The 22,860-nt window shown below is 41.1% G+C and overlaps 1 protein-coding gene across 3 annotated transcripts in view; it reads left to right on the top strand.

The window, feature by feature from the left end:
• The window catches only part of LOC113585611 (diacylglycerol kinase zeta-like), a 69,661-nt gene that overhangs the window by 1,274 nt on the left and 45,527 nt on the right, over positions 1–22,860 (top strand). For 2 of the 3 annotated variants that reach the window (XM_027023196.2, XM_027023197.2), the window contains exons 2-14: positions 13,320–14,192; positions 14,822–14,930; positions 15,291–15,386; positions 16,356–16,433; positions 17,972–18,028; positions 19,229–19,297; positions 19,699–19,770; positions 19,880–19,996; positions 20,179–20,250; positions 20,334–20,429; positions 21,114–21,196; positions 21,305–21,365; positions 22,479–22,592. In XM_027023196.2, the coding sequence (XP_026878997.2) occupies positions 13,369–14,192; positions 14,822–14,930; positions 15,291–15,386; positions 16,356–16,433; positions 17,972–18,028; positions 19,229–19,297; positions 19,699–19,770; positions 19,880–19,996; positions 20,179–20,250; positions 20,334–20,429; positions 21,114–21,196; positions 21,305–21,365; positions 22,479–22,592 (1,848 nt within the window). In that variant the 5' untranslated portion in view covers positions 13,320–13,368. Of the gene's footprint in view, positions 1–13,319; positions 14,193–14,821; positions 14,931–15,290; positions 15,387–16,355; positions 16,434–17,971; positions 18,029–18,356; positions 18,438–19,228; positions 19,298–19,698; positions 19,771–19,879; positions 19,997–20,178; positions 20,251–20,333; positions 20,430–21,113; positions 21,197–21,304; positions 21,366–22,478; positions 22,593–22,860 lie in introns of all 3 variants that reach the window. The other variant, XM_027023195.2, reaches the window with a different exon arrangement.

Genomic DNA, 22,860 nt, shown 5'->3' on the forward strand with positions numbered 1-22,860 from the left:
TGCTGAATCATGTGCTTCGCAGCAGGTGCAGGTGCTCATGTGGGCCTGAGCCCATCGTGGGGAGGTTCTGATAGCAGGAACAACAAACAGCATGTCAAGAAAGCCCCAAACATGACTGAAGCATAGTTCATACTAGTCATACTAGTGCGATATGACGAGATCATTTGTTAGTTTTCTATGTTTACGTTAATTTTTTATATAAATGTTTAGCTTTTTATATTTTATACATTCATATTTTATGTCATTGAAAATTTCCACCAAGGTTCTAAATAAAAGAATCAAGAATCAAATATTATTTCTCGAGTAAATATTTCAATGCAATAACAAATAGGTCTTTTCATGTGGTCAAACTAGTTCTTCTTTAAGTTTATAGAAAATGTATTGTTATCTGGATATGAATAATCTATACCAGGATATAAGATTTTGGTCATATCGCACAGCCCTAGTTCAAAATGGGTCGAAATATTGGTGGTGCTGGTGACCCAGGTTGGTTCAGTTGTTGGTCTGTTCGGCAAGTTTGACAACTTGGTTGCATTTGCGACAACAGCCCTAGTCTATAGCTCTGTAGCCTACACCAGACATTGGTCCTTTTATACTGTGGAATATGTGCATTCCAGATATTTATGTACATAACATTTTTTAATAGTTTTTAAAAATGAATTAAAATTAATATTAAATAAAAATTCATAGTTGATATAGGCAAGTTTAAAATGGCAAACTCAAGATGGTAGCATTAAAAATCAAAAAGCACAAAAGTAAAAAACTACTTTAAACAGAATACTTTAAACAAAACTTACTTGGTGTTTTGAGGCTACAGATGTAAGCACTAGCAATGAAAGAGTGGAATATAATTTACTATTGCACAGAACCGACATGCTGAACTGAGGATGTTCAGTGTTCCTGGATGAGAAAAAAAACAGACTTAGAAAAAAGGCTCCTTAGCTTAACTATGTACATTTTTTTTTACAACTGTGATCTTCTCAATAGACCAGACAGTATCGCGATTGAAGTTTTGGGCTAAGCCAGTAGTCATGAGGAGTCCTTTGGATTTTTCTAGAGGAGGTTTGACTGCCCATTCACTACCTGTTCATCTACATCTGCAACTAAATACTATATTTTTGAAGTGAGACTGACCATCTTTAAGAAAATGATCAGACTTAACGTGGTGGGGGGCATTGCTGACTGGTTCAGACATCCTACCTTAACACAGTGGTGAGTGTCACTAGAGACTTCAGACATCCTACGATGGGCATTGGCATCTGACAGCTGAGACTGACTACAGCACTGAGATGATGAAGGTACCTGCACTTCTGCACGTCTCTTTGTAGGACTTTTGCTGTAAGCCACAGTTACATTTATTTCTGAGCCTCTGTATGACCACTGAACAGTGTCAAATCTTCTTTAAGTGAGTCAGTGATTGTTTAAGATGGACTTTATTTATTTTGCACTTCTAGGTATCAGCGTTCATCCCTGTATTCTACAGTATTCTAGTTCATTGGTATGTTTAATTCTAACCTAGTATACTGTACTTGGATATATTCTATGAGTAAATGACAAAGCACTTTTGTAAGTTGCTCTGGATAAGAGCATCTGCTAAATGCCGTAAACGTAAAGGTGACGGGAACTCTGTGGAACGTCATTTTATTGGTTGCCTGTTTGAGCAGATGGAGAGAATGGACTGCTCACTGCAGTGACATTAACTCAAGGAAACATATAGTACTCTTGTTAATACAGCACCCATGTTAACGTGCTTGTATGTGTGTGTGTGTGTCTGTGAGAGACTGTGAGTTTGAGGGTCAGGCCACTTGGATCAGGATATATTAGTGCATGATGGCTCTAATGCTGAACTAAATTAGAAAAAGGCAAGAAACTTGATTTTACTTCCTGTGTGTGGCTGGTATATGTATGACTACTTGTATACTACGTGTGGCTAGTATATGTATGAGTGTATGCGTGTCCTGTATGTAGCTGGTATATGTATGACTACACACATGTCTTATGGTTGTGTATATTGGGGGTGGGGTGGTGAGACAAAAATATTGAGTGCATTTATCATCCAGCAACTGTGACCTTCTACTCATGTAAATATTTACCTCCACAGAAAGGAATGATTGTTCTCTCTATTGCGTTTGTGCGCTCTCTTCGTCTCTCTTCCTCACACTCTCTCATTACCTGCTTTCATAAGCCATTAATTAATGCTCTGATTTATCAATAAAAATAAATATATTTATAGTTAAAGATAAATAATTATCGTTAATTGAGCCCTTGCAATGAAAATCAGACATTTCCCCTTTTTGTGTAATCAGTTAATTTATTTTTTGAGTTTGTACAGCTTTTATATTAAAATTTTATCAAAATGCTAAATATGCTTTATTTAGACTTACCTTACTTCGTTCATGTGGGCATTTAAAAATAAACCTTGCAGCAATGCTTTATATTAGTTTTTGTTTTGTAGAATGTGGAACAATAGTAAATGGACAATGTATGGTTTTTCGTTGCAAGGGCTCAGTTGATGGCTTAATGATTATATATAATGGTGTTTTTTATTTAATAGTGTTGGAATCTAAATTTCTCCTTCTTGCTTTGTCTCATTATCTTTCTTGCTTTCTCTCACTCTCTCGGTCTCACTAACATTACAAATGAACAGATTGATTCTGTAACACATGCGCGCACACACACTTAATAACTCTGGTTTAGTGCGATAGCTTCATTGTGCTGGAAGGACATTAGAGCTCAGTGAGTGGGTTGTGAACACAGTTGTGTGAATCAAAACAACAGTCATAAAATGGCCACGTTTTTATTCTTCCCATGATCGTTAGGAATGAACCACTGGGGACAACAGTGTCTCACACACGTGATCTCTCACACACACTTCTCCTTCTGTATGTATAGTGTGCATTTATCCTTTTGTTTTCTTTTTATTGTCCATCTCCCTTGAGGAGTACATCAATCAAAAACAATCTCCAAAATACCATCTAAATGAGCCTGTATGTATGTGTGTTTGTCTGCACTTATGTGCGTAAATGTATGTGTAGTGATGACCTGTTGTCTTTTTGGCTTTTGGTGAAGTCAGGTGTACTCATAACAGTGGATGATGTGATTTCTGTGTGTACAAGTGCTTGCACGCATAAAAATACTTTTTGGAATTCCATCATTTCAAAAGGCTGACTTCAAATTCAGCTATGAAATATGCATTGAAAGGATTTATATGCATTGCCTTAAAAATCATTTGCTGGAATTACCCAGAATTATTTTGTTGAATTTTATGCGAGAAAAATTACGACTAAATCTGCAGTAATGTTAACTATTTATAAATGCTGATTCAACTTGGCTTGTGTAAAGCCTATGAATTTACAATCAGGAGTCCATGGAACTCAAGGTACGTGTGTTTAGTGCATTGGTCAGTTTGCTGTTGGCTCAGGAAAACAGGGTTCTGTTGGGTTGGTATTCTACCACATTCATTTAGCTACAAGGGTAATTTATCTGGTATGATTTTTCTTTTTGAATGGTCAGTTCATAACTTGAGATCTTGTAAGCATATTCAGCAACTGAACAGAGAATACCAGCTACTGCACTGCTGAAAGGTTTTGGCCTATTTCTATGATTTGGATCTTATTTTATGATTGGATTATTGCATGCATATTTTTGATGTATTTTGTTGGCATGTGACTAATGAAAGTAGGAGAATGTGGAGGAAATTATAACTGGAAAAGCATATAACATGGGAAGAATATTATATAGTATTTCTACTGTTACATATAGCAATTATGAAATGTTTTAAAGCACATTGTCAAATCTTTGATATGACATAGTTAAATATTGGCCTACATTATTTTAATACATTTGCCGCCATAAATCAAAACAAATCAAAAGATGACTTGTATGGAATATCAGGGTTCAGGATAAAATATTTTATATGTATTTGTTAAAATTCTTTTTATTTATATATCATCACAAATACCAATGCTGTGTAGCAGAGTGGTAAGTGTTTATGAAGTTGACCAGTGATGTGGTAGCAGAGTGGATACCACCTTATACAGTTCATGAAATGTATTTTCATTAAGCAAGTCAAGCATGTTGAGACTTAAATACTGTACGTACATTCTAGGTTTGGTGAGTAAAACTTGAATATATATTAAGATTTATAGATAAAACTGGTCAGCTCTGTTAACTAGCTAGATAGGTTATGGTTGTAATTTTTTGTCTTGTAGTGTCATATCCCTGTCCCACATATGTCCATATTTTGGGGGTGGGATGTTCTCCTTTTAGGGGTTAATAAACTATGTGTCTGTTGCAGTTTGTGTTTAATCTATGGGTATTTTATGTTCTAGCTATAGCATTTCTGTGTGTTTAATCTATAGGTATTATTTTCTAGTTACGATGTGTATGTGTGTTTTAATCTATAGGTAAATTCTAGCTACAGTGTGTCTGTGTGTTTAGATGATGGTGGACAGAGTGTGGTACTACGTGTTACCACACAAAACGCGATGCAAATCCAATGCTTGCTTTTGCATCTCACATACACGCTTCTCTAATCAGCAGTGTGTGTTCTCACACCCAGCCACCCCCCCACCCCCACACACACACATACTCTCTCAGATGCAGGCACTATTACACAGACACACACTCACTCTTCTCATCAGGCCCACAATGCTGAGCTGTTCCAGTCTACTCTCATGCAAATTAGTCACACGTCCTCACAACAGCAACAAAAACACAAACACAAGCATGCTGATTTCCGTGGCTAATCATTGCCATGCATCTGTGTGTGAGGGATTTCTGCAGAGAAGTGCATGCATGTTCCTCATGGTGAGCCAAGCACTGGTGATCGACCTGATTAAGTGAGAACTTGGCTTCAGCTGCTAACCTGGTGCTAAAAGAATATTTCTGTTCAATTCTGTAAAGTGATCTGTTCATATATTGCATGCACTGCTGTCAATGATATGCTGCAAACTATATTATTTCCATCTAATGTATGAAAAATCACCTTGTTTTGGATCACCATAGCAAAAAGTATCATCTAGTAATTCTCAAAATATGTCCTATTGGTTGTTTCATTTCAGGATGAGGAAATAAGTATCCTCTTTCTTAAATACCAGGACAACATGACATCTTCACTGTAGGGAAGCAGGGTACCAAAATGATACCTTGGAATAAAAACCTCACGAAAATATAAAGTCCTGAACACAGAAAAGTCTGATTGCAAAAGTTTGATTTTTAAATGAAATCTTGCTTTTAAAAAAAGACAAGTAAACTTACTATATAAACTAAATATTTCAACTTGTAATTACATTAGGGAAGTTCTTACCTAGGAAAATCAACATGTATATGGTTTTCTATCAGTCACATTCTCCTTGGACTTCTCTGTTTAATCGGTTTAGGCTGCTTTAGAGTCTGCTATATTTTGTTTGTGGAGCACAAATGTTATGGTAGCCTGCCTGGATGAAGCTGAGTTCTTGAGTTCTAAAAAAAAAAATAGAGTAAGAAGTTTGAGATTAAACTGTACACCCAGTGCTCCATTTTAAACACCAGATTATTACAGAATCGAATTGTTTTCTACACTGTAATATTGAAAAAACATTGAACTTTCTATGGTTCATGCAAGTCTAGAATGTAGGGCTGTAGAAGGTCTGTGGTGTTGAACTGTGGTGGAATGTAGGACTGTAGAAGGTCTGTGGTGTTGAACTGTGGTGGAATGTAGGACTGTAGAAGGTCTGTGGTGTTGAACTGTGGTGGAATGTAGGACTGTACAGCCGTGGCCAAAAGTTTTGAGACTAGCACAAATTTTGGTTTTCACAAAGTTTGCTGCTTCAGTTTTTATGGCGGCAATTTGCATTAACTCCAGATTGTGAAGAGTGATCAGGTGAATTGCAATTAATTGCAGTCATTACTTGTGATGAAAATGAACTTAATAATAAAAATGACTGCATTCCAGCCACTGCATTTCAGCCCTGCCACGAAAAAGCCCTCTAACATAATTTCAGTGATCTTCTCACTAGCTAAGGAGAAAGTGTTAATGAGGACAAGGCAGCTGATATCCCTCTGTCATGCTGATTAGAAGAGCAGACTGGTTGCTTAAAAAGGGTGGTGGTGCTTGAAGTTTTCTTCTATTAACCATGGTTACCTCCAAGAAAACATGTGCAGTCATCATTGCATTCAGTTGCAGTGAAGAAGGATTTCAGGGCACCCAAGAAAGTCAAGAAAGTGCCAGGACCATCTCCTAAAGAGGATGCAGCTACGGGATTGGGTCATCACCAGTGTAGAGCTTGCTCAGTAATGGCAGAAGGTAGGTGTGAGTGGATCTACATACACAGTGAGGCAAAGGCTTTTGGAGGATGGCTTGGTGTCAAGAAGGGCAGCAAAGAAGCCAAGGACAGACTGCCATTCTGCAGGAAGTATAGGGATTGGACTCCAGAAGACTGGGGTAAAGTTATTTTCCCTGATGAATCCCCCTTCAGACTAATTGGGACATCTGGACAAATTATTGTCTGTAGAAGTTGAGTGCTACCATGAGTCCTGAGTCATGCCAACAGTGAGGCATCCTGAGACCATTCACGTGTGGGGTTTTTTCTCATCCAATGGAGTGTGTTTAGTCAAAATTTTGCCTAAGAACACTGCCAGGAATAAGGAATGGAATCAAAAAATCCACCAAGAGCAATTTTTCCCAATGATCCAGGAGTAATTTGGTGATGAACAATGCTTTTTCCAGTATGACGGCATACCCTGTCACAAGGCAAAAGTGATAACCAATTGGCTCAGTGAACGAAACATTGAAATTTTGGGTCCATGGCCAGGAAACTCCCCAGATCTCAATTGAGAACCTGTGGTCAAACCTCAAAAAGAGGGTGGACAAACATAAACACAGAAACTGTGTTTCAACTCCAAGCACTGATTAGGCAAGAATGGATTGCGTTCAGTCAAGAAGCTAATATAGAGCATGCCAAGGCAATTTGCAGAAGTCTTAAAAAAGAAGGGTCAACACTGTAAATATTAAGTCTTTCCTTAAACTAGATGTATTTTTCAATAAAAAGTTAACAAAACTTATGAAATGCTTATAATTGTACACTATATCATATAAACAAATGGCAAAAGGATCTTGGAAAAAAAAACGAAGCAGTAAACTTTGTGAAAACCAAAATTTGTGTCAGCCCCAAACCTTTGCCCACCACTGTAGAAGGTCTGTGGTGTTGAAATGTGGTGAAATGCAGGGCTGTAGAAGGTCTGCATTGTTGAACTGTGGTGGAATGTAGGGCTGTAGAAGGTCTGCAGCTCTGTGTCTCTGAGTCCCTCATCCTTTGACATTCTAAACCCTGACCCCACCGCACTCTAACCTTCCTAGTGCCATTGTGTGGGGGAGTGGGGGTTAAACACCGCTCATGGTCCTTAGCTTAGTGACTCATTTTTCCAGTTGATTTGAGTAGCTTTTCTGAGTCTCTCAGTTTAGAAACATTCATTACAGCACCATTAAGTATTACTGTCAATTTCCTTTGTAATACAGTTTCTTAAAGTTTAATGGCAAAGCTGAAAATAACAAGAAGCAGTTCTTAAACTCTTTTAGCAGCCTGTAATTTCAGTCCACTGACTGTTTTAATACTAGCTCTGTTACTGTCACATTACAGAAAAAAACAGAATCTCCAGCCTCCTGTTTGTTAACCTCTTTCTCACTCTGTCTTGCTCTGTTTCTTTCTCTTTCTCATACACGTACTCTTTCTGTATCTGCTGATCCCTGACCTGTTTCCCAGAATGCTTGGGTGGGAAACTAGGGGTTCCAGTAGTGTGTGTGTGTGTGTCTCTGGGGAGTGACTGTTGACTTGGTTTTCTTGCATGTCCCTGCGACTGTTAAAGCACTACCCAGGATGTTCATGAACCGTCACTGCAGTTTATAAAGCTATGAAAAATTAATTGACAGCAAAGGTTCATAGTTGGAGGATGGCTGTTATAGACTGTAGGAAGGGGCTTACAATGTTCATAGACTGTATGAAGAAGCTCTTTCCCTCTAACCCAAGCCTCTCTGCCTCTTTACACAACCCAAACTCTAACTCTCTTATAACTCTCTCTGTGCTCCTATTGTGTGCTGCCAGAACGTTTATCATTTCATATTAATATGGTTTATTTCATATCATACTCTGTGGTTTATTTCAATGTGTTGTGCAAATCATGCTTTACAGCAGTATTTGTCATCATTTGGGTCCTTTGCTGTAAGACAACACAAACATGGATTTTATGCTAAATGACAGACTGACAAATCAAGAAAGCTTTAGCAGTTTTAATAAATCGAATCTAGAATACTTTAGCAGGTTTAATAAACCGAATCAAAATGGCTTTAGCAGGTTTAATAAATTGAGAAAACAACAAGGGAGGGCAGAGAATAGACAGACCAACAAGACAATACAGCGAAAAAACGAAACGGAGATAACAATGATATGCTAAATGCAACTTTTGCCTAGCTAGCTAGAGCAACAAGGTAAAATAAAAAGAGGTTTCAGTGACACTTGGAAATCTACAGAGATACAACGTGGCGGAAGGAAAGCATTGGACGGCCGTGTTACTGCATGAATAGCTGTTAAAGGAATGTTTAGGTAGACGAGCTGATAAGCAGCTCATGAGAATCAGGTGCTTAGACTTCAGATGAGGCAGAGCCCTCGGTACTCTGCGTGAGGCAGTTTAGAGTAAATCAGAAATTGTGGGACACCGTGTTTTGATATAGCTTTAAAGCCTAAGCACCACCCAATGGACCTCCCAAAACATTTCACATCATCTTAGCTAGTGAAAAAATTTATATGTGAATTAAAATGAAAATAACATTGATGGAAAAACACGGTCATTCCAGAAATTCCAGAAAGTTGCAGAGTGACGTCACTGGTGGACACCCGTGAACAAAGGCGACATCAAACCTTATTACGACTGACTTGGACTGTGAATTTTCCAGTGCTGGTCACTCAGATTCTGAAGATATTTTTAAAGGGGCTGTTTTCTATCTATCGATAGTCACGATAGTCACAGAAACTCCGCTTTTGCTGTATTTATGTATTTGACGCTTTCATGTTAGCTGATGCTTTAACATAAAATATCAACACCAGCCTATTTTAACACCCATCTACCTGAAGAAAGGACCAGATATGTAGAGTAACCTACATCTGATTAGACTCCTTCAGTGTTCCTTTTCTTTCCTAAAACCAGTAGGCTAAGCTAGGCAATATTGCCATCTAGACAGCTAATGTAATCTAATATTGTGGTCCTTATACTCGTCTATTAAGAGCAAGTATCCTACTTTGATAGCTAGCTAGCAAGTTATCTTAAAGCAAGCTATCATAGCTAGCTAGTTGGACTCTAAACAGCCTGATTAGCTAACTAACCTTGCTAAACTATATTTACATTCACGGAATTTAACAACTAGTTTGTATTTGGTTAATGCATAAGAGAATAACACTAACCAGAATATGACTTTTTGTGTGTCATTTCATTACAGGTAGGCTATTCAGAACTAACATTAGCAAAATATATGACAAGTTCAAGAGAAATATGAAGTATGAGAAGCACTGCCCAATAATGTAATGCATTAAGTTTAAACAACAGCAAAACAACATCTTTTCTACAAAATGTTTGGGTTTCTTGTAGATTTCAGTTTTCACAGCACGTAAATGAAAGAGAACAGTTAGTGATTTCACACTGACACAAAATATATAGCAGGAGGCAGGTACGTTACCTAAACGGAATTCCATACAGAGTAGTGCTTCAGCTGTAATACCTTAATCAAGATCAACGTCTCTGCTATCATGACACGCAGATTAGTACAGTAAAATAAACAATCCTTATTGCTGCAGTGATTGTAATAACAGAATGAAGACCTTCAACGAGACCTTCTACAAATTTGACTACAAGTGCAGGTCATCAAGCTCCTTGTCAGCTAAATGTGTGCGTGTTTGGATGCTAGTTCAATGCACAGCTGTATATATCTTTTTCTCACTTTTTTTCAGAATGTTGAAACCTCTTCTTCATATCTAGTATAACAATTATACACTATATAAATATTGTAGTGGGTAACAACTTGGGTACTTGGGTGGAAAATTTCAAAATTAAGTTGGTTGCATGTGATAAACACGTGATCTAAAATCTTTATTTTCAGCCGACCAACCATTTTACTGAATTGTAAGCTTAACATGTTTAGTTAAAAAAACATTAATGCTCACTTGCTGGTTATGAGCCTGGCATCGGATTGCACCAACCCGGGTGGAACGTGGGGTTTGCACTGCCAAGTTGCAGAGGGAACGCTTGCTTGGCTGACGCTTATTACAGCGGAGCTTGCTAGTTAACTTCTAATACACACTTTCTACTGTAGTTTTTAACTTTAACTAACTAAATGTTAGTGGAGCGTGTGTTGGCAGTTAGCTAACACCTAACACGCGTGTCACTTCAACATTTAGCTAGTTGTGTACCTTTTACAGCAGTAAACGATAATAAGGTGAACAGTAATTAATTAGCATTTGTCAGGGTTACTCTTGTGGAGCTCAGCTTTTGTCCCCTGGCACTGTACATTCTGATTCTCATTGAATTCTATAGAGTGCAGAGTTTGTTACTAAAAATAAAACATATAGAACCTGTTCAGGATCTCTTATCTGTCTCTGTCTCCTGCATCTTACTTTTCACTCTCACTCCCTGTCTCTCTCCCTCTCTCACATGCTTGCTCCTCTCTCTCTCTCTCTCTCTATCTATCTATCCCCTCTCCCCCGCTCTCTCTCTCTCTCTCTGTCTGTCTCTCCCTCTCTCTTGCTCCCTCTCTCTCTGGCACCCTTGATACTTACTTCTCTCTCTCTCTCCCCCAGTCTCTGGTGCCCCCTCTGTCCCACAGTGTAAGTAATTGTGAGGAGTATATTGAAAGGGACACAGATAGCAGGTTGCTGAAGATGATATTACTCTTGTAATAGTCTTCTGTCTAAATCTCAGCTCAGTACAATGTCTCGTTAGAAGCATCAAAAACTACATGTATGTTTGTGTGTGTCTAAGAGAGAAATGGGGCATATGAAACTAGTTGTTTGTGCTGATGCTAGTATGAAACGTACAGTATAAAACTTGTGTATGCTCACATCGTGTGTGTGTTTTGTGTGGCTATTTTTGAAAAGTGTAAGGAAGGCACTGTCTCATTATTGCCTAAGGATTCTGTAGAAAAGTGAACAGACATGGTCTTTCATATTAACAGGTTAGTAAAAGGTCTCATGAATTAATATGGCACTTTCCTGACTAGACCAGTCACTGAGGGCTTTAGTGCTAGGAAACTGCTCCCCTTAACCTTTTTACCTCTTAACCTTTTCACTTTCATACAATCCAGCAAAATGACCATTTAAACCACTAAAATCCCAATACTTAGTTCAGTCACATGTGGCTTTTAGATATTTGAGCTGTACAGTACATAAGAAACTGCAGAATTGTACTGTGAGATGGTGTTTAAGCTTGCTGAGAAGCTGTGAAGGTGAATTAATGTTCTTTGTACTGCATCATTGATAGTGTTGTTGTGCATGATGGGAAAAGATAAAGGTCTTGTTTGAAAAACAGAAATTCCACTATGCTAACAGTGTGTAACTGGTTAATGAGCTCTCAATAAGAGACTTCTGAATTCTTTAATTGTGCTTTTTTTATTTTCTCTGTGTTTATCTGTTTTATAACTTAAATTTGATTATAATTATTTTTATTCAAAGGTATACACACACACACACACACACACGCTCTGCACATTTTGATGTTGGCTCTAATTGACGTGTTAGCTCTTTGACATCTAACTGAAATAAATGGCCTGATATTAAGTCTTCCTTGAGTTGGGTGTGTGTGAGCACTGCACAATAGTCAGCCAAGGTAGTCAGCTGTACTGCACAGTAGCCAGAGACCAACATGCATGCACGCATGCACATATGCACAGACATGCACACAGTTGGACTTTGCCTTGATCTGTCATGCTTTCTCTTGGTACATTTCCCTGAACATTCAGCATGCAAAACCACACGGCAGTTTGTTTCAGTGCCTCTCAGTGGTTTTGAGTGTGTAGGCTTAATGACCTTTTATTAGCGTGTGCAGTAAATGGCTGATCACGGATGCTGTGAAATCTGTGGCCTAAAATGTGGCCTTGCACCCTCACATGCTTAAAAACAGCCCTGTTTCTGGTTCTTTAGATTAAATGATAATATACTTTAGTTCAGGAAATTGTATTCCATTGGAAATTGCTTTCAATAAGATGTAGCAAAGTAGCCTTTTTAAGTAAGCCGCATATGAGAAAGCACCTGGTCTATTACAATTCCCATACAAGTTTCCCTCCTAAAGCTACTTAATCGCGCGTGCATGTACACACACACACACACACACTGCACATTTTGTTGGCTCTAATCCGGTCTTACACAACTGACTGAACTAAATGGTTTATTAAGCCCTCCATTCATGAATTAATTCTATGGGTTATATGTGTATAAACAGGGAAAGACAGGTGAACCTGTGAACCACTGTAGCGTAGTGTGTCTCACTCAGCAGTAATCTGTCCCACCGAACAGTAGACTGTCTCCCTGAGTATTTGTGTGTGTCCCCGTGTGCAGTAATCTGTCCCACTCAGCAGTGAGCTGGCCCACTGCATGTTGTCCAGAACCACTGCACACTAGCCAGAGCTGCATACTAGCTGACTAATAATCGTTCTAGCAGAGCCCTTTGTGCTCTGTGTGCCCTGTTGTCATGTTGCCAAGCGATGCTGTCACACTGTTGCTGCTGTTGCCCCTAGAGATCTACTGCTGCTATAAATATCGCCCTGGCAGCGTGAGCTTTAGAGCTAGGCAGTGCTCCAGTGGCTAAACCCAGCCAGAAATCAGCACCACTTTCTCCAGGTGAGCTTACCTGGCTGCTCACAGGTGGATTACATCCGCGTTGTTGTCCTGCCCGGCTGGTGGCTTGAGTTTCTGACCTGCAGCACAGCTTGGTGGCAAGGTTGCATTTCACCTGTTTGTGGTTTCCTCAGACACTCTGTAACTTCAGCTCGGGGATTTGGATGAATGCGTCAGATATTCTGATCAGGTTTCGCCCATGAGGAGCTAAATTAGGAATCGTTAGCAGATTGGATTGAGTTTTGTCTATTGTTGAGTTGGATCACGAGATCCCTTATGTCAGGTGGCTCCGCCTCCTCAATGACAGCAGAATGATGCGAGTACAGAGTAGCACTATACTTGGGAGCCACTGCAGTGTGTGTGTGTGTATGGTTGTGTGTGTGTATGGTTGTGTGTGTGTGTGTGTGTGCGTGCGCGCGCGTGTACTTGTGCTGTGTGCTGACACATTCGCTCTCACACCCACAGAGTCTCTCGGATCAGTTGTGGCGTGTAGCATCTTTCCCCTCGGAGAACCATGGATACGTTTTTCCGCCGCCATTTCCGCCGGAAAGCCCGGGAGCTGAGCGGGCGACGACGCTCGAGCGTGGCGGTGCCGGCGAGTAAAGCGCGGCGGCGCTCCAGCGCAGGGCTGCCCTCTGCTGGCCTGACGCAGCGACGCAGGTCCAGTGTTCAGCTGCAGGCAACACTTCAGGCCACCGGGGGGCAGGGCGGGGCCGCGGAGGTCTGCGAGCGACGCTTCGTGCGGAGGCGCTCGAGTGGCACCACGGCCTGCCTGAAACAGAGCTTCTCGCTTCGCCGCCGCCAAGCTGCCAAGCACCGCAACATCCACGCACAGCTGCTGGGGCCGTCGCTGCTGCTGGCCAGCGTGGTGCAGATGAACCAGGAGAAGGATTTGGGCGGGGCCAGCGAAGGGGGACCATCTTCTGATTCGCACAGCGACGACAGCTGGGCAGAGCCCAACGAAGTGCGGAAGGATGGGTGCCCGTTGTGGCTGACTCAGGGCCTGCTGATGGAGGACAGCCTTCGGCCCCGCCACATCATCCGCACGCCACGATGCCTGCGCCGAAATTCCTCCCACCTGCTTCCAGCGGAGGCGGTGTATCACAGTCCCGCCCGTTATGGGCTTTACGGACATTACCGTAGGAACAGCCAGGCATGGAGGATGCCCAATGCGGGGGTTGGGGGTATGTGTGTGGGGAGGCGGAGGTCTGTGGTGTCGTGGATAGGGTCCGTCAATTACAAGAAATACTCCACCTGGTGGCCAGACCCTACACTCACAGGTTCGCTCCAGGAAACCTACTACGACCCACAGACTGACACATGGAATGGGTTCCTCTCGTATGTATAGCGAGATTTGTGTGTATTGTTTGTGTGTGCGTGGAGGTGTGTGTATGTGAGATAAAGCCAAAATACTATGGAAAGCTGCAAAAGCACTATAAAGGAAAGTAAGTGGAAGGTTTTCTCACCTGCCACTGAAAGTCAGGTATTTTCTTTGCTAACATCTTTGACCTAGTTTGTGTGGGTATATGCATTCATGTTGCCTTTACAATAACAGCAGGCAGAGCTGACAGAAAGTAGAGGGCAGATGTTACTTTGTAGTTGGCGTGTGGGAGGTGACTTTCTTTCAGAATAGCAGGAGCAGTTTTTCAGTTCATCTCTCTCTCTCGCTCTCTCTGTCTAGCCCTCCCCACTCACACTCACAAGCACACCCATACCCACACCCACAGATCTTTGCTCCCTTTGGTCGTTTTTCCAGTATTGTTGTCAGTAGCTGTGATTGTGGTGTGTCAGTTTACCTTTGCCTACCTCGGCCCCTCTGGTATTTATTTGTATGTGTGGTGTATAGATGTGCGTCAGTGATGACTGCATCATCCCTCAGTTTGATTGATTGTTTTGTTCCTTTATTGGCCATTAAATGTGTGTGTGTGTGTGTGTGTGTGTGTGTGTGTGTGTGTGTGTATATATAGGAAGGCCATAGCTAAGTCCGGACTACAGCACCTGTCATCTCAGCCAAGCAGTTCAGTGCTGTCCAAATGTGACTTGGACAGAGATATCCGGAGTACTGTGGACTGGAGTGTGAGTTAATCTACCACACACAAAACACACCCAGAGACACAAAAATAACCCTGTCCCAAACATACACACACAACCACACACAAATATCCACCCTCCCAAACACGTACAATAATATCCCCCCTCCCTAACGCACAGACACACACAAAATATGTCCCTCCTCTCAAAAACAGACACAAAAAACAAGAGTTACTATCCTCATCTTGCCCACACACACACACACACACAATGCACTGTTTGATGATAAGAATTCCTAAGCACATTACCATAATGGACTTTTTGGAAATGCTTTCCTGAAATTCTATACAGTTAGAAGTTATTTTAGTTTAACATAGAATGTTCTGTCTGTGTGCATGTGTGCAGGAGTCAGCGCTCTATGGTGAGCACATCTGGTTTGAGACCAACGTCTCTGGGGACTTCTGTTACGTTGGAGAACAGCACTGCTATGCAAAGACACTGGTGTGTTTGTGTTTGTGTGTGTTTCTTTCAGCTAATGGCACCTTCACTCTACAGCTAAAGCTGTCACAAACACAGAAAAGCTGTCACAAACACTAAAAAAAAAAAAGCAGAGGGGAACTTGAAAGTGGAAGTCAGAGCCTGCGCTGGAGAGACAGATGCGGAGAGACACTAAACAGGGAGAAAAGCAAAGACAGATGTGGAGAAACACAGGGCAGGGAGATGAGCAGTGAAAAATGTGGAGAGACACTGGACAGGGAGACAATAGGAGATGACTACATACAAAGGGAAGGAAGAGAGATGAAGATGTCAGAGAGAGACAGGGTTGATGGTCATGAGAGGGGTGACAGAATAAGGAGCAGAGCAGTGTTTTATGAAGAGGGGGAAAATAAGACCAGGGATGAGGTGGAGAGAGCAGTACAACACTCCTATCACTCAGTCCTTTCTGATCTCCACGGAAACTGTAGAAGTGTTTTCCTTCTGCTGGACCCTCAGGCACTGTCTGGTTCTGTCCAACTGTATGATATTCTGCATAAACGTTTCTGCTGCCCTCTGGAGGTTCACTTTAAAAGTGCATCAAATAGTTGATATGGCCCAATGTTTGTCAGATTTGGAAATTCTTAATTATTTGTTTGGAATGAATAGTTATTTGGTTGCACAATGCAGATTTGTTTACCAAATCCATCTACAGTTGAATTGAACGGTACAACCCAGTTTCAGGCACATCTGAATATGTGGAATAAATAGTTTTTATGTAAAATTACATAACAATTGAGCTGAGTAAACAATGTGGAGTTGACTAAAAAATGTGTATTTTCCACACACCATCTTGTATCACTTTTGTAAAAATGTTAATATTTGTAAAAGATTTGTACCTATGAATCATTTATTTATCCATCTCTACTAATCTATTTATCTGTTTATCCTTCTCTGTGTCTGTCTGTATACATCTCTCCCTGTTTCTCCACATAGCAAAAATCTGTGGCTCGAAAGAAATGTGCTGCTTGCAAGATTGTAGTTCACACCATCTGTATTCAGCAGTTGGAGAAGGTGAGTTCTTAATCTCCTGGCAATGGGCATGTGGACCATCACTGCCTCATCGACCAATCATGTCCCTACCCTCAGTTATCTCACAGGAAGGCTCAGCTCCAGGCGGAGTGGCTTGATGAACTGCCACACAGAGATCCGTCTTTCAGAGTGAGACCATCACAGCCCCTCTCTACTTCCCTCCGCCCTTTTCACTCTTTCTGGTCTCGCATACACTCCTTGGGACTGGTGTCTCACTGCCTCTCTCAGCCTCTGCTGTGGTTAAAAGATCGCTCGTTCACACTGTCCAATCCCAGAACACAGTGAGACTGTCTGGCCTCATGGCCCTGAGCAGAGACCCAGTGAATGCAGAAAGCTAGCGTTGCTATAGCAGCGGGAGGTTGGTGGGTGGGGTGTCAGGAAGCAGCCGAGGTAACATGGAGGTGATGGAAAGGCCCAGAAACACTCTTGCAGGAGCCAGAAGACCTCAGGCCCTGACACATTGTCACGTTTAACCCACCGCAGACCTAAAGAAACACATACCCTATTAGATCAGCTTGGAAAATGCAGCCAAAATCCTCTTTCTCAATTTACAAGGGAAGAGAGGCTCACCAGTAAGCTTTTTGTATTTTTTTTAAATATTAGTTTTTTTTTCTTAAACAGATTAATCCTTCCAAGGAGCATTCATTGGACAGTAAAACATAAGTCATGGAGTCAAATGGAAAAAATACACAGCTAGTTTCCAGCAAATGTATGTAAATATTTGAGTGTGTTAAGGTAGCTATAGCTAATATATGCATTCATTAGTATTAGCTGAATTTAAGGTAGCTGTAGCTAATATATTTATTATTATTAGCTGAGGTTAAGGTAGCTATATCTAATTATATATTCATTAGTATTAGCAACTAATCTGTTTATAGTCAATAAACAATGCAGTATGAGACATAGTGGGGATAAAGGTTGAAGCTCATATATGTCTCAGAATTGTCTCACTTCAAGCCTCACTGAATACAAACCCTCTGCCTCTACACTGCACTTTCGAATGGGAAATTGCTCATGACAATCAGGGTTAGGTTGTGCTACCTGAGTGGTTTAAGTACATACTGGTGGACCTGCTATCGGTGCATGATAAATAATGCTGTTACTGTTAGAGGTGTGGATATTTCAGGGTAAAATGGTTTGATTAGGGTGTTGGGGTTCAACTAACCACTCTTACTAACATTCTGAGAAGGGCACTGAATGTGGTGGAAACAACTCCTGATTTAGCATTTCTGATTCTTCTTTTAATTGAGAATATTAAAGAATGAAAGTATTTTTCATATGTGTGTGGTTTGTTTTTTTGGGTTTTTTTGGGACTGTTTCTTAAGTATTAAATGGCTTCTCACTTGAAAATCTTTAGAATATTTCTACTATTAACACAGTTAACACATTCTCTGGCTAAAATTTCTGTTTTATCCAAATCGTTGTTTCCTTAGTTGTCAGATTTCCTTCTGGGGGATTTTGGATCTCCTCATACCAAATGAAAAGTTAAAATGAACACTAATGTATCATGCATGTTTTAGATCAATTTCAGGTGTAAACCGACATTTAGGGAATCAGGGTCGCGGAACATACGGGAGGTGAGTTTCTGAGTTTGATCACGGCCTGTCTTTGGCTTCTTTATTTTTAATTTTGTTTAGTCACTTCACCTGCATGATATTTCTTCTCTCCAGTTACACAGTTCAGCAGCCCAGGGTACAGCTGGCAGCGTTTAACGTCTGCACCGGTGCAGCTGTTCAGCTGGAACCCTCGGCTTCTGAAATGCTTTGTGTCCGTCTACTTCCTTATCTTCTTCTTCCCCTCTTTTATATTCTCTTCCATCCCGTGCCTTTCCTCTCCTCTTTCCTCCATCCATCTGCACTGTGTGCCCCGCTCCTCCTGTTTCCCATCATACCTTGCATGGGCTAGCACACATGGCGATGCAGAGCCCTGAAAGGTTGTAGGGACCTGAAGCAAATCAGGTGCTCTTCACATATAGTTCCTACACAGGTATTACACACATGTGCATGCACACACACATGCGCACACACACACACCTTCAGACTCTTCTTTTGCTGTTTTTAATGGCCTTTTCCATTACCCATTAATAAATAAGATGGATAATGCTATGTCTACTCTTACATCTGCACATACAGATATTATTAGGTTCACAAAACATTGACACATCCATTAGATTATAGTGTTACATCTATTAGATTATAGTGATGCACTGAGCTAGCTCAGCTCATGTGTGCTGTCACTGTTCTGGATTCTCAAACATACTCCCAATGGTTTATTACTGGTTACTCACCAGTGTCATTAACCATAAATCTCTCCATCCTTTTTTCACCAGTTGGTTCTGTCTTTTGGCCTCATGATTATCCTATGTTCCCGTTCTGTTTATTCATCTCTGTATAGTGAGGTCACACGCTTGTTCAGTGTTTCATATCAAATTATTTGGGCTCAGTTATGGTTTTTAGTGCTCTGAAAGAACAGAGTTGTGCTACAAGACCCACTCCTAGCTGAACATTCTTGTTCTGAAATGCTGAGTCATGTGGTTCTAGTTCTAGACATTGATGAGTACAATCTATCACTCGACTTCTTAAAAGGCATCATACAAATGGCCACGCGTTCTTGTAACCGATTAATTGCAGGGAAGATGGAAGGAGCTTTCAGTTTCCTGCAGGATTATTGAGGCTTTTAATCAGGGCGTATTTAAGTCTTCCTTTCAGTCCAGCCTGTCTGTGGTCACATGGTCAGATTAATGGGATTGTATTCGGCCTCTTCTGTTTCCATGGCAGCCCACCATAGTGCGACACCACTGGGTCCATCGACGGCGGCAAGAGGGAAAATGCAAGCAGTGCGGGAAGGTGTGTGTGTGTGTGTGTCTGTGTCTGTGTGTCTCTTGGTGTGTCTCTGGTTATGTGTCTCTGGGTGCCTGTGTGTGTCTGTCTGTCTGTGTCTCTTGATGTGTCTCTGGTTATGTGTCTCTGGGTGCCTCTGTGTGTGTGTCTGTGTGTCTTGCTCTTTGGAGTATGTCTCAGTAGTCCAGATGTGAAATTACATAGGTGAGGATGAATGTGCTTACTGATCCAGATGTTCTTAATTATTACTTTCTTTTAGTCGGCTTTCTTTTACTTTCTTTTAATATTTTCTGTGTTTATAGAATCTGGGTAACTGCAGTGTTTGCTGTGTTTATAGCATTTGGGTAACTGCAGTGTTTGCTGTGTTTATAGCATTTGGGTAACTGCAGTGTGCTCTGTGTTCACAGGGATTTCAGCAGAAGTTTGCCTTTCACAGTAAAGAAATTGTGGCCATTAGTTGTTCTTGGTGCAAGCAAGCAGTAAGTATGTGTGTTTGAGTGCTTCATTATATGCATGTACTTTGTGTGTTATAATACAAGAGAAATGTATTTTGTGTGTCGAGTCTATAATGTGCTCCTCTCTTTGCAGTATCACAACAAGGTGACATGTTTCATGCTACAGCAGATAGAAGAGCCCTGTTCTTTAGGAGCGCACGCGGCACTTATAGTACCGCCAACGTGGATTATACGTGTCCGCAGACCACAGGTACACATGTACACAGACACACAGCTGGGTGAGGGTTATGGAAGTACTACTTACAAGGTTAACATTTTATAGTCCTCAGACAACCATGTGCACACAAAAAAGAACAATCCTTGTAAGGCTAGATATGTCCAGCAGAGGGTAGAAGCATGCCTCTTTTGAAGTGTTTGTGTTTGTTCCTGTAGTCCTCACTAAAGTCAAGCAAAAAGAAGAAACGGACTTCATTCAAACGCAAACTGAGCAAAAAAGGAGCAGAGGTGGGTCACAATTTTCCCTTCAGCACATTTTTTTGGCTTAAAAACAACGTAGATTAAGCCCCTCCTCCAAACTCTCCTGATAGGAGGCTCGATGGAAGCCATTCATCGTGAGGCCAATCCCGTCTCAGCTGATGAAACCACTACTGGTGTTTGTAAACCCAAAGAGTGGAGGGAACCAGGTCAGCCTTACAGACATAACTCACTCAATCAAAACTACAGACATGATTGCACTGCAGTCATAAACCACAGATTCAAATATCGGTAGGCATGAGTTATACACACCCCCTCAAACCATATTTCATATTGTTAAGGTCACTGATCACTGAATACTGTTGAATATATACAGTCTTGAAGATTAAGCAGTATTAGTAAAAAAAAAACAACACAATTTGTATGTCACTCACAATTTTACATAGATCAAATATGGTGGTTGCATTATGGCTACCATTACATGTAAATGTGGTGTTTCCCTGGAATAGGAACATTCTACACACTACACTCTCTTTGCCCTTGACTGTATATAGTCACCCATTTTGAGTTTCTGCTCTCTACATGTACATTCCAAAGTGTGCTGGATTGCTAGCATGTTTTCATGGTGAACAATATAAAGTATTGCAGCACAGCATAGCAGGGTCTAGTGCAGTGCCTTGTCCCTGTCTACAGTGGCACCAAAATGCCTCTCAGCCAGGTCCCCTTAAGAATCAATCTCCTAAGCCCTACAGGAAATGCTTACAGCATGAATAAAAGATCACATAAGGTCCATTATATAAGGCTAAATGACTGTTGCTGGTTCGTGTGACCCTCATAGTCCGTTTCTTTGTAAATGTGAGTGTAGCATGAGAGCAGTTTTTCCTCATCTCTAGGGAACCAAAATCATCCAGTCATTTATGTGGTATCTGAATCCTCGGCAAGTATTTGACCTGAGCCAAGGCGGACCAAAAGAAGGGTAAGCTGTTAACACACGCTTAACACGCACTTAACACGCACTTAACACACACCTTTTTTTTACTTAAACATGGAACTTTGTGTGTCTGTGTATGTGTGTGTGTTTTAGGCTGGAGATGTACCGGAAAGTTCACAACCTGCGGATTCTGGCCTGTGGTGGTGATGGCACGGTGTGTGTGTGTGTGTGTGTGTGTGTGTGTGTGTGTGTGTGTGTGTGTGTGTGTGTGTGTGTGTGTGTGTGTGTGTGTGTGTGTGTGTGTGTGTGTGTGTGTGTGCTTTTCCATGTGTGACTTATTAAGCCCTGAAGGCTTTTCCAAGTAATGTTTGGAACTGCCCAGAACAGCTCCACACACATTTAATGTGACAAACCTTATGTTAAGTCACACTCTTAGAAGGTTTACCAGTCAAAATTCTGCGTGTGTGTTGTGTGTGTGCCCACGTACGCACTGGTTTGGCTGTGTGACGTGTCATCTCTAAGTAATTAAGAGCTGTCAAGTTTAGATGAGAGCAGGGCTCCCCGGATATTTCCTACAGTGACATTTATGCCCCCTGTGGGTTTGTGCCCCTGCTGACTCACAGAGCTCACCACAACACAGAAATATGGGAAAGGAGGCCTCCTAGAACCCTCAAAGAGCTGTTTTTTTGTTTTTTTTTAAATTTACATTTAAGGCATTTAGCTGATGCTTTTATCCAAAGCGACTTACAATTATGATTGAGTACAACTTGAGCAATTGAAGGTTAAGGGCCTTGCTCAGGGGCCCAACAGTGGCACCTTGGGGGTGGTGGGGCTTGAACCAGCAACCTTCCAATTACAAGTAAAGTACCTTAACCACCGAACTGCCCTGTTTTTCATTAATTATTCATAAGTTTTTCTTTTGGAGATTTTTTGCATAAAAGACTTGCCTACACAGAGCAATGTCCCCAAATGTCTCCACTTTTGTATCTTGTACATACATGGCTACATACACAACTGCTAGTGTCAGGCTCCTAAGGTCAGAGTGCTAGGGTCAGGACAGGGTCTTCCAGGTCAGGTAATTGAAGCTCTTCTAAAGAGAATGTAAATACATGTGAACACATTTAATAAAACCAGTTACCAATAGTTTCCAAAGGAAAATTATACATATATGTTAATCCGTGTTCCTCTTGCAAAACTCCCCACAAAAAAGTACAACAAAGTGTACACAAGCCTATACACGCACATACTCACCGGCTCACACGTACACGCATACGCACACACTCACACGCATACACACACAGTCTGAAGGGCTGTTCTCCTCTTTCAGGTGGGCTGGATTTTGTCCACTCTAGATCAGCTGCAGCTGAATCCACAGCCTGCTGTAGCTGTACTTCCTCTAGGGACAGGAAATGACCTTGCCAGGACTCTGAACTGGGGTGGGGTGAGTGAGTTCATACTGAATGGACACCACAGACCTACTGTTTCTCTCCAATCAGAGTTGTAATAAAGATGGGGGAGGTTTGTTTTGTTGTTGTTGTTGTTGTTGTTTTTTTTTGGGGGGGGTGGGCTTTGTCATGGTTTTGTGCTTATATGGGGTGTTTGCTGTTAAAGCTAGATTTATACATTGGAAGTATCATATTTTATGAAAGACATGTAAGCAAGAGTATATGTCAAATATTGGAAAAAAAAAAAAAAAACTACTAACAGCT

Source organism: Electrophorus electricus, chromosome 21, assembly GCF_013358815.1.
Source record: "Electrophorus electricus isolate fEleEle1 chromosome 21, fEleEle1.pri, whole genome shotgun sequence".
Classification (NCBI taxonomy): Eukaryota; Metazoa; Chordata; class Actinopteri; order Gymnotiformes; family Gymnotidae; genus Electrophorus; species Electrophorus electricus.